Below are 12,246 nucleotides of genomic sequence, written 5' to 3' on the forward strand. Positions count from 1 at the left end.
CTAGCATTTCTCCCCCCAGTCCCTTAATAGTTCATCATGTCCTTAGTGGCAACAGAGTAATTGTGCAGTGCCGACTGTACAGCATTAAATAGTTACGCTATAACTGCAAACAGGCAACATCAACAAGAAAACAATTGCTTACAGAGCACAGACACTGTTGTTATACCAACAATTAACAATATACAGCAGTGGAGTTACCTTGTGACAGCTCACAAAGCTTGTATTTGGCAGTTAGCCCTGAGAAAAAGCTTTAACTCATGGTAGGCTCAAACTGAAACCCTAGCACAGAATATCCCCAGACTGCACTCGCAGTTCTCACAGAGTAATGATGCTCTTTGACAGGAGCTATTGCCCACCCTGCCCCCAAGCAAAATGTGAGCAGGAAGTAGAATGAAGATCAAAATCCACTTTTAAATTGTGCTGAGGAGTGAGAGGAGAGGTAGTAAACAAAAATGGTAATATTAAGAAAGACTCCCTGTTGTTATTTTACCATAATCACATCATATGAAGCTCTAATTAGGGCACAGAGGAAAACCAAAAAGATTCTAAATAAATTGTAATTGAGAGCAGTTCATTCTATCACTAGGGGTGGATTAAAAGCAAAGTCATACAACAGTTGTGGTCATAAAAAAAATATGTATATATTTTTATAGTTAAGTTCCACTACCCTAACCTGCATTTTTAATTTTTCAGTTTAGATTAAAAAAAAAAAAAGTCATCAATACTGTTGTAGTCATCGACACCTTTATGCTTTTGTGATATCTCCCCCAAGGGCACCCTGGAAACATCATTTTAACACTGTGCCATTTTCTCGATTCCTGGACAAGAAAAACAAACCAAGAAACAACCCAGTCTTACAGAAAACTACTTCACATTTATGTCACATTTCAGCTAACTTATTTATACAAGGATGTATTAAATTTCACAAAGACCTTGCTTACTCCATTTCTGCTCGTGCTGCTCTTGCTAAACTCTTCAATGCCCTCTAGCACTATGTGGCAGTGGCCAAGCCAGTTCTAAGCGTGCTAAGCTTGATTAAAAACCTAACTCCCACCACCAAAAAAATGCAAACAGTTTAGGTTCAGTGTGCCCCTACGAGGTGTTTCAGGGTTTTCTCAGAGAAGGAAAATACATATCCCAAATAAATACTAATGAGAGTAAACAAACATTAGAAAGAAACACACTTTTCAGCTAACTAACAGCCCTAGCTGTTGGGCACATTATTCATCAGATGACAATTCTGATCACTCAATGGCTGTAAAGATGCTAAAGTCCAAAGACAGATAATGTCCTTTTGTCTCATAGTCCTGGAAAGGACTTTCAAAAGGAAAACCTTCACAGGCAAGAAAAATGGTTGCAGGTGAATATGTCCTACGCATTTCCCTATGGAGGAGAAAAGTGAAGCAGGCCATCACAGAGGCTGATATGCCTGATTTTTACAGAAAAAGGCTCCATCTGTATCAAGAGGTGCGTTCCAAGCAATGACTAAAGCCTTTATTTTATCCACTGCTTAAGAGCTAAATCAAACCATTCCTCCCGATGACCCAAGCAGCCAAGAATCCAGATGTTATTTTGGTACATCTATCAACCTCACTAAAGTCAAGATACTACCACCTCTACAGACTGAGAAACTATGCAGGAATCAAAAGATTAAGTTTAGATACACTGCTGTCCTAAAAACAGCTTTATTTATAAGACCACATGTATACAAGTGGAAAAGATACTAAATGGCCATTAACTTCTTCAGGGAAGAAACGTATTTCCTGTGGTCACATGAGGAAATAATAAATGTAGCAAGTCAGAGAAAATCACTGTGAATACAAGACACATGAAGAAGTACAATCTATAGATCTGAGTACTTCCCCCATGTCTGGAACAGTGATCAAACTAAGACAACTGCACAGGATTTTAATTTTTCTAACTTACGGTAAACTAATGCTTCTTTGTTCACCATCATCTCTTACAAAAGAAAGATTACCTCAAGCAACTTCCAGGCACATAGCAGGAAAAAACATACCCTTTCTCACTCTTCCTATCCTTGTTCACATACACTTCCATGGCTCAGGAACAACAAAAGATTAATAGATCCAGGATAAAGAAATGTTCTGATAGGTCTGAATAAATGATAAGGCAAACCCTCCACACAGCTCCCTGAGTGCTCTAGTTTTCAGAGAGAAGACTGGAAACTTGCAAAAACTACTGACCTGTGCCTCAGACCACTGAGCTGCTTGTTCAGTTGATGTCAGTCTGAGATGAGATTCCCTGGTTCTTCCTCTGATTGGGCCCCACAGCAGCTGGAAGACAACTCTTACAGGGGTCTGTTCTGGTATTGAAAACATTCAGCTTTCTTGCCCATTTCCTTCTGCTTCTTTCCTTCTAGAAGACGCTCTCTCCTCTACCCATAATTGTTCTCCATAAACAATGGAAAGGAAAAGATTAAGCTTCATTAGAAAACAGTTTTTCCTACAGACTCCTTTCCCAGCCCTGAACACGTGAGCACTGAAGGGCACAAGGTGCTCCAGGAAGGCCAGAGGTGAGGTCTGGACTTCTCAATAACAGGCAGCTCACAACCAATACAGAGTTAGCTTAAAAACCACATAACTTCACACATTCTTACACACACTGGCATTTATAATGAGCATTTGTCACCAGAGAGCAGAACACATGATGGAGGTATACAAAGGGCTGCAAGGAGAACCTTAAATAGTTACTGTTGCACAGTCAGAACTAAGAGAAACTCAGTGACACTCCTTGGCCTGTGCAGCACACAAAGTCAGACCAAAGGAGTACGCTCATCTACTTTGTCCTATGCTTTTGAGTTAATTTGTTTATTTTGTAAGAACGTCATTGAAAATATTAAACAAATATATACTTTTACCCTGCAAAAACTGAAACCTTCCTATTGGCATTGGCTAAAGCCAAGTAAGTAGCAAAATATATTACTATTGAGACATTAAAATTCTTAACGTATATCAAACCTCTAATTATGGCATAAAAAAAAAATATCTGTGCTTGTATGCTTCCAGATGGCATTAGCCTTTTAAATTTCCTTGGCATAAAAATAAAAGCTTTCTAAAATTAATTTTCTGCAACATAAAAATCAGGTAGTCCAAACATCTCTCACAACTCACAGGACCAGACTGCTCATCTTTTAGCAATTACACCAAGTGTGAGTAGCTCTGGTTTTGCACAAAGCTCTGGAAATACAAAGCTCCACATTATCACATGGTATCCCTGCTTTCCAGAGCACAAGAGGAACCCGGTGGCCAGCATAAGCATAGACACTGCACTGGGATGCCCCAGGCTTTCCACCAGCTCCGCTCACACCCATCAGCCATCCACAGTCTGTGCAGTCCTCAGCCTCTGCAGAGGTATGACATCCACAGAGCACAACCAGACAAGAAACTTCAGGATCACTGCTTGTGCAAAAGTTCTGGCCACCTACCTCATGCTAGCTGCTATTCCCCAGTGAGCCTTAGACTATCTATAGCACTCACAGGAGCTCCCACTGACACACAGCTGGCCAGTTCCATCAGAATGTCAACATCATAGCAGAGAGAAGAGAGAGTCAGTCTAAGAAAACGAGTGTTTAATCAGGAAACGAGAAGAGACAAGGGATAAGAAACTGATTACAGGAGAGTAATACCCCAGCCAAAAGAAACATGATTGTACAACTCCAAACGACCAGGATCAAAACGTCCTAAGAGCCAGCAGTGTCCAGCGAGGGACACTTGAGAAAGAGCCCAAGCACTTCTGGCAGTCACCAGGCAGCTCCGGGCAGTCTTGGACCTTGCCCAAGCTCCAGCCCCTGCCCTCAGCAGCTGCTGCAGAAAGCTGCAGAGGTGGCCCTGGCCCTGCTACTCCAGTCTCAGCTTCTCTCAGCAGGAAGGTGCTGAAAGGAATGAAGGGAGCACTGACTGTGCACAGCAGTCCCAGCCTCTCCCGACAGGAGATGGTATGTGGAGTAAGAGAAGCCCATACATAAAAAAAAGTTTACGTATTTATAAATGCCAAAATAAATATTTAAGACAGACTCCCCCACCCCTCAAACACATGCGCAATCACCCTGCAACTGCTCGCAGGACAGTCTCCAGGGGCTCAGGGAAAAAAGCAATGACTACACCACAGGGCAGCCAGCTCGACTTCCTTCTCATTTCCTGATGCTTCTGAAGCCTGCAGCCCACTGGGAAGGTGGAGGAAGAGCGAGCAAAGCAGAGTACCAACACGCAACAGTGCTGGAGAGGAATGTCATGGTATAAATACATCAGATCAGTGGTTTCCAGCGAGTTAAAACTAAAATAAAAAAGACACCAGAAGGAAGAATGGTGTAAATGGAACTACAACTATGCAGAGCAAAGGGTTGTGTGGAGCTCCACCTGCTGTCACGGTGAGAAGGTGGTCATTTCTAGAGAGACCCTTTGCCACAGATCCTTTGTCTGCTTGCCGCGCTTCAGGTTCTGGAGAATATCATTAAACTGCATCATGCCCACGGGAGTCAGGCAGAAGGCGCTTCTGGCGCTGCGGATGGCGTTCACAAAATCATCGTAGTCAGCTGGAGCGAGATGGATCAGCCGGTAATGGATGTACTGGATGGGAACAAGGAGAAAGCCTTAAGGTATTTTGCTCACCATCTTCATGCTGGTGAGACCCTTCTGGCAGGACTCGCTTCAATAATGATACATCACACGATTCTGCTACCCCAGGAGAGGTCCCAGCATTCAGAGACACGGACAGAGGACAGTTAGCTCAAAAAGCAGGCCAAGGCAACTGCCAGTATCTGCAGGTGTTCTCTCCATTGTGGACACCAGACAGCAGCATAGCACAGAGCGAAAGGGTCACCTAGAGCCCTTCTCCATCAACCACCAGCATCAAACCCTCACACTGTTCGTTCTGCAGGTTGTACACAGGGACCCAGCATGTTCATGGACATCATCTTTACTAAGGGGTATGCTAGGAGTAAGACTTGCATTGAGTTGCTACAACATATCTCTAGGGCTGGCACACATCTCTTCCCATCAGTACTTCCCTCAACTAAGGCCCCAAAACTGAAAGTCCAGTCTTCAAGAAATCTGTTTCTCTTGTGGAGCTCAGAAAAACAGCTCAAGTAAAGAAGCTGTCATTTTCCAGAACCGTCCAAGTGATGGGACAGTTAACCCAACCTGGACAGTATGTTTACAGAATCACCCTTTTGGTCACTTATTCAAGAGAAGCACTCAAGGGGTATCCTGTTTATACTGTTCTAAGAAACAGGCAGTTGGGTTGGCTCACAGAAACACGCTTGTCCTGTTTTCAATAAATCCTGAGACATCTCATCTGTACTGGGTGACCAAGCCACTCCCACTATAAATGCCAGCACTGGCACATCAGCCAGTTATGCAAAGACTTTGTTATGAGGCAGAGAGGGACTACAAATAAGAAGAAAATGAAAAGGCCAGAAAGAGAGATGGACAAATGGCTTGAAAACATAGCAAAGAAACAGTACAGAAGTTAAAAGGCATGGGTTAACATTTAGAGTGAGGAAGAAAGAGGATAGGGAGCACAAAATATTTCCATCCTGTATAGCGAGCACCGGAGGCAAGAGGTCTTAGAAGAATGAGTGCAATGCAGTCTTTCGTATGCAGCCTTCCTACAGGCAAGCAATGCCTATCCCAGACCCTTTGTGCATCAGGCAATGGACCAGTTCAGCTCATGATATTAAAGGCTCTTCCCCTCTCTACACATGCACACACAGGCAATAACTACAGGGCAGGCAGTGACAGGCAGGAAGACACACGACGTGTTACCTGCAAGTAGACCTGCTGGCACCTCTGCACCAGCTGGTGGAAGGCTGGGGTGCGCAGATGGTTGTGCACATGTGCAGGGTTGAGCCTCTGTAGAGCTTCCATGATGATATCCTGAAGCACAAAAGGGTTCAGCACTCCCTTGGCTGCACCGACACAAAACTGATGCACGTAGTTTACACCTGCACAGGAAGAAGTCAGAACAACAGCGTTAAGGTGAAAGACACTCAAGAAATTAGGTGTCTTCCAGATAGAACCTGGACTTACAGCATCTTCCTCTCAGTGTTACGTATCCTCCAGCAGCTTCGGGAAGAGTCTAGCAAACTTATAAGGACAAGCAATTATTCTGACAAATTCAAGTCTGAGGAGAGACTGGGTACTACCTCAGTCAGTGATATTTCCTGTTCACCTGTCTTTAAAAGGGATATGAAAGAAAACTGATGGAACAGCGTAACTACAGAGACGAGAATATACTGCACCTCCTCTCACTGCTTCCCACCTGCTCATCTAGGAAGCACCTGCAGCCCCAGCACCCACACCTTTTGGATACTGGAAGGAGATTAAGGCTTCCCCATCACAGTGGAGCTTTGCTAACAGTAGCAGAAGTCATGCCACCAGGCAGGCTATTTGCAGAGTTGTTTTTAAGCTCTTGCTACTGGTGAAAGAATTAAAAAACATGAGATGACAAAAAAGACTCAAGATCAAAGTGTAACTAAAAGAAAACGGAAAAAAAAAAACAACACTTGGTGGTCTGAGCACCTATTCCTGTAAAAGGTCTTCGTAGAAAGAAAAACACACACAAAGAAGAAAGAAATATTTACAAAGTAGTGGAAAGGAAAAAAGTTACCGTTATAGAATGGAAGGTCTGAGCCCTGTCCAATCCTATGCACTTTAAGTGCCTCAAAATTCAACAGCATGCTTAGAGAGCCCAGAAATGGAACAACTGCCTGGATGAAAGAGCAGCAGGGATCTTTCGAAAAACTTTCAGAAATGAGATCAGGAACCAGACTCACCCAGGCTTTGAAGTTTTACTCTTAGAAGAGCTTTCCCCCCACCTTCCATAGTCCAAATCCCAGAAAGTGGATTTCTGCTGAAGTACTGCTCTGAGCCTTACCTAGCTTTGCAGCCAACCCAAGGAGCCATTTTACATCCTCTGTGTAGGGTGGACTGCGGGAGAAGTTGTTGGGATGATCGCTCTGAGTTCTTCGGCCAAGCATCTCCAGAGCCAGCATCCCTGTGAGAGAGGGGCAGCCAGAGTCAAGCAGCACTTCTGCCCTGTAGGACTTCATTCACCTCAACACTACCTCATTGGTCCACCCTTCAACAACAGAAAATTGCCTGACTGAAAAGAGTCCACAGAGAAACAAAAGGCCCATCTCAGAGGCTGTCACCAAAAGAAGCAGCTGGATCTACTCCAGACTGGGGAATCTGTACAGCCATCACACCCTACTAGAGCAGCATAGACACTGCTAGATCTACAGCAGGATCAAGTCCCAAAGATGTCCTGAAAAAAAACAGATAGCTTCAAATTTTGCAACAGAGACACTACCTAAATCAAACTACTTAGCTGCAAAGACAACAGGCCAACAGCAAGCAGCAGTAGCATCAATTTGCAGACTTTTCCCTAATTCCACTACAGCTCTTCAAACAAATTCTCCAATTTAAACAGTTTTAAAATACTAACGGGAGCTATGTAATGCAAAAAGTCTATTTTGATCTTCCAGACCCTCTTCCTTCATCTCCCTGTCTGTTATTCAAGCTATTAAAATGCCTTCCATGGCTTACTACTTACCCCTGTGATGCTTCCCATGAACATCCACACCCCTTCCTAACTGGGTAAGTACTTTCTTCTCTAGCTTTCAACAAAAAAACTCAGGCAATCTCCATACAGTCTTTCTTCAGTTTCTTGCTGTTTCTCTTCTTATGCTGCCCTGCAATGGCTCCTCTGATCTTAGGAGGCCCACTCCTCCCTCTCCAAGTACTTGCTTTGTTGGACTCTCACTCTCACTATATACAAATAGCTTACTACAGTCTAGGCTCAAGCAGAAACACCAGGACTGACATTCTTGCACAATGGTAATTTCAGGCATGGACTCTCCTCTTAATTAGTGTAACTGGAAAAGGAATATTACATACAATCACTTCTTGTCAGTCTTCAACAGCCTGGTGGAAGAGGCACAGGGAACATGCCTCTGTGCATGTGAAGACTTAACTGGTATTGTTAAAAGAGGTGTGCCTGCATCACCCCTGAGCAGCAGGAACTGAACTTCTTTTTACAGACACCTCCACAGAGCCCTATCCAGACTCCTCCAAAACACACTAGTTGAAGGGTAAGCCTCTTTCCAATACAAACCCACTTAACTTTATCTTTTACTCCCATAGCTCTCAACATTTCAACCTCCATGTAAGACCATAAATTGGCTTTCCCCATGTAGCTAGGATATCATCCTCCTCAACAAGTGCAGTAGCAAGTTGCCAAACGGTAAAAACCTGTAGCCCTGCCCTGAATCCTTCTCCAGGGGGCCACAGAAACCAACTTGGCTGTCCTTACCAACTTGGTATGCGGAGTGGAGGTAGTGCAGACCCTGGGGGCTCACAGGCTGACTGTGCTGCTCATCCTCGGCAGGAAACCCCCCTGTAACAAGGGAGTTGGGCTGTGAGGACAGAGATGTCAAGGAAGTCCCCTGAATCGCTGGGAACGTTGATCCTGCATGGACACTTCCTACTGAAGAAAGCAAAACAGCAGCATTAGGACTCGCCAACCAAAGCCTAAGGGAAGATTTCTTTGGGCTCATCATGTATTGTTCTCTTACCCTAAATAAAACAATACAAAAACCAAAGAACACAGACTTGCAACTAAAATATAATGAGCTAAAAATGTTTCTATTTTGTTTGCAAGCGGGGCCTAAGCAAGTTGATCATATGCTTGCCCATCTCTTCTGCGGTATACATGGGTATACACATGACATGTGTTTCACATGTAAATACACGTGTTGACTCAAAAGTCTTTGCAGTTACAAAATGATGTCTGGTTCTGATTTCTTATTCATGTAGATGTGCCCATCAACATCTGGTGAGAAACTGCTGAGAAAAAAAAATCACCCAACAGGAACAATATTTTCTCACAGGAAGTCCAACATTGCACGGTTCCTCCAGCTCTAAGTTAGTTATGACACCATCCAGATACTATGTGGGAAGAGAGTTACTAGAGGCTAGCTGCTAGTCGACCCTCATGAAGAATGCTCCTGTACACTTTGGCAGCAGGTATCTACTGTAAAAACTGCAAGGAAACTTCAGAAGATTCTGTCCCCTTTAGACACCAAACTAATACAGAAAAGTTTAAGAAAAATTACAGAAAAAAACATCACATAAGCTTGTATTGACAGCAGTTAACATTAAGTCAGTAAGCTGTATTCTGACAAGGGACTCGAGTTAATCTTTGCTTCTCAAGAAATGCATGGAAAGGAATTTTTTTATTTTTATTTTTAAATGCTTACTAGTGAATAGTTGTATACCTGAGAACAATACGCCTCCCAGGACAGATCTGTCTAACCTCCTTAGCCAAGGAGACACAAAGTGCCAAACGACCCGCAAAGTGGGGAAAATCCATGCTACATTTGACATTTAGCCAAGAAGAACAACCCACAAGAATGAACTGAATTGTTGCCAGAGCTCAGTTGTCACCATGTGGCTATGTTCTTCAGGAACAGCAAGACACTATTTTAAGAACTGAAAGTAGAAGTTTCTGAAAGCCTTAAACAATGGCAACTGGAAAGGGTGGGGTTGTTTTTTCCTTTTGTTATTTTAAATGCTCTAACATGAATTAACAGTTCAGTTAAGAACTCAGTCAGTGTCAGCAATTCCAATGCTGCATGCTGCTTGAAGGGTCTTCACCACTGTTCTAGCCCCAGCACAACATGTAAGCATTCATTCAAACTACTATTGATGTGATTCTGCCAAAACATCTGCCCCACCCTACAGAAATTCTACGTTTCAGGTACTGGATGCCTCCAATTTCTTAGGGTGGGAAAAATATTTATCAGTGTCTGCTCCTTGCACGCTCTCCCAAAAGAATCACCAGTCTGCTCAAGATCATTTGTGCTCATCTTGTCCTAAGGAATGGACACTGAGGGTTAAAACTTCAAGTTAGAGGTCAGAAAGCCAGGAAGTCCATTGAATTGAAGTCTGAGAGTTGAAAATAATCTCAATACTGTACCTTTATCCAGACATCAATTAAAGCTCCACTAGCTGAATAAGGCCTTGTTACAAACCCCAGTACCATTGAGCAGGCACATCTTTAGGCTGTGGTGGATTTGGTCAGAGTTCAGAGCAAGAACCCTTGTCCCAAGTGATGTAGGTAAGGAACAGGACTTGGAGTACAGCTAGGAGATACAGTAGCAAACATACGCTATGTACAACACAGGGCTGTAACACTTACTTGCTACATTGGAAGACAGTGACAGTCCAGTTTCACTGTGGTAGGGATGCACTGCTATCTGGGTCATGGACGGGACTGGCACACCAGGGAACGACACTGCTGTAGCTGCCAATGATGGTGTTGTTACCGAATAGGGATACTGTGCTCCTATGAATGCTGGATGGACACTCTAAAATAGAAGACAACAACTAACAGTTGTGCCTACTGTATCTCACCATTTCCAAGTCCAAAATACAATGCCCCCACACCAGCCTCAAAAGCAGTGGAAGTCCAATTACAAAGAGGAAGCACAGCAAGAAGCAGCACAGTAACTATCTTGCACGACGTGACTACTACAACTGCTTGTTCCTCCTCCATTTAAATCTGATTACTCTGCACAAAAGCATTCCGAGAACTTTCGCAAATAGAGCCTAAAATAATCTTTAATTTTCCCTTTGTACATTTAGTTTCAAGATGACAAGGCTTCTGTCACGTACATAGCGGGTGTTTCAAAAAACTACTGTGTAATAAAAATTAAAACCTACTGATATCTTTTATATTCTTTCAAGACTTTACATGCACCTACAGAAGGCTCTTTATCAGACAAAAAGCTGAGCTGGAGGGCCAAAGTAGGCATCACAAACCAGTAAGTGAATACATGAGCCAATCTCAAAACACAGCCAAACAGCCAGGGAGAGCCCCACGCTCTCCCCAGCTAGACATACTCCCTCTGGAAGCAGTTACATAAAATTTCTGTAAATGAGCGAGCTACAGGTAAGACTCACCTGTGGATACGCTGAGCCAGGCACTGGGAAGACAGCTGGACGTGGCATGTGCTGGATAGTGTGTCCAATATACTGGGGATTACAGGGAATGTGAGTCTGAAGGGTGGTGTAAGGGTGGAGGCCCTGGGTGTGTGTATGCGCCATTGCCGGTCCTGCCATTGTATGCTGCTGGTACATGGTTGACCCCATAGAGATTACTGGCACGACCGTTGCTGATGCGGTTACTGCAGCTGCCACTGTTACGGTGGTTGGCTCAGTGGTCGCCCGGTTGTCTGTCAACCCACGTGCTGCTTCTGATGCAGCCCGTGCACCACTGGCACTGCAGCCAGTGGCACCTTCTCTCTGGGCTGGAGTCCCACCAACAATCTGTTCATAAAGCCAGTACCACTGGTGAGCTACTTCAAAGAGAACTTCTGGGTAAACGCCACCTCCCTTGGCTGCCTCTTCTACTGCCATACAGGCCTTTTCCAGCATCAGATTGTCCTGAAGGCAGAGGAAAAAAAAAACCAGAAGCAAATAATGAAGGAACAGGAACACAAGAACACGAATTACAACAGGAGAAAAGTTATAAGGCACTCTAAAATGAATGAAGCTATTGGGAGCAGCTAGATCACAACTATGCAGCAGAATAGCCAGAGCTATTCATAAAAGACAAACCTACAGAACTGAGACTAAGGGCTGTTCTGTAGCAGAGAGGTGCCAATCCCACAAGTAACAGTATGTCCCTGATGCTGGAAACCAGCTTGTTTCAGCTAGTTAGCCCCCATCTGACACTCACCTGTTCCTTGCACTGCACCAGAGCCCTTTGGATCTCATTTGGATTCAGGGCATGGGCATGGGGCAGGCAGCTGAGTGCCAGTTCAGCAGCTGCCCGCACCATGTTGGAGTCTCTGGCCCGCGAGGCTCTGTCTGCCAACGATGCCACCTCTGGGGGGGTCAGATGTCCATCCCAACACTCCACTAAGATGTTCAGGGCTGCACTACCAATCTCCATGGCCTGCCCTAAGAGTAAAAGAGAAGACTCACACTACTGACCATGCCCACAGGAGTTCCTGCCAGGTTTCCCTCAACAGGGGTTGCACTCATCACTTTCTTCAGTTACTGCAACAGAGTACTGTTGCTCACCTTAGGCTGCAAATCAAATATAACGCTCTTCCTCCCAAAACACAGAACAGGGAAGAGCCTTTGATAAGCAAGTGAGTGAAGGTATCATTATCAAAATGAAGCTAAAGATGTATTTGAGACAGTGAGAGGAACTTGAAAG

The 12,246-nt window shown here is 44.1% G+C and overlaps 1 protein-coding gene across 3 annotated transcripts in view; it reads right to left on the bottom strand.

Annotated features, from left to right (window-relative positions):
- Nucleotides 1–435: 435 nt before the first annotated feature.
- Nucleotides 436–12,246, bottom strand: part of ZSWIM8 (zinc finger SWIM-type containing 8) — a 64,655-nt gene continuing 52,844 nt past the window's right edge. For 2 of the 3 annotated variants that reach the window (XM_031603019.2, XM_031603021.2), the window contains 7 exons: nucleotides 11,761–11,984; nucleotides 10,983–11,465; nucleotides 10,219–10,387; nucleotides 8,332–8,505; nucleotides 6,895–7,014; nucleotides 5,784–5,962; nucleotides 3,574–4,586 (listed from right to left, as the gene is read on the bottom strand). In XM_031603019.2, coding sequence (XP_031458879.2) covers nucleotides 4,383–4,586; nucleotides 5,784–5,962; nucleotides 6,895–7,014; nucleotides 8,332–8,505; nucleotides 10,219–10,387; nucleotides 10,983–11,465; nucleotides 11,761–11,984 — 1,553 coding nt within the window. In that variant the 3' untranslated portion in view covers nucleotides 3,574–4,382. Of the gene's footprint in view, nucleotides 2,411–3,573; nucleotides 4,587–5,783; nucleotides 5,963–6,894; nucleotides 7,015–8,331; nucleotides 8,506–10,218; nucleotides 10,388–10,982; nucleotides 11,466–11,760; nucleotides 11,985–12,246 lie in introns of those variants that run through there. The other variant, XM_031603020.2, reaches the window with a different exon arrangement.

The sequence above is a fragment of the Phasianus colchicus genome, chromosome 8, assembly GCF_987193195.1.
Source record: "Phasianus colchicus chromosome 8, bPhaCol1.hap1.1, whole genome shotgun sequence".
In the NCBI taxonomy this organism is placed as follows: Eukaryota; Metazoa; Chordata; class Aves; order Galliformes; family Phasianidae; genus Phasianus; species Phasianus colchicus.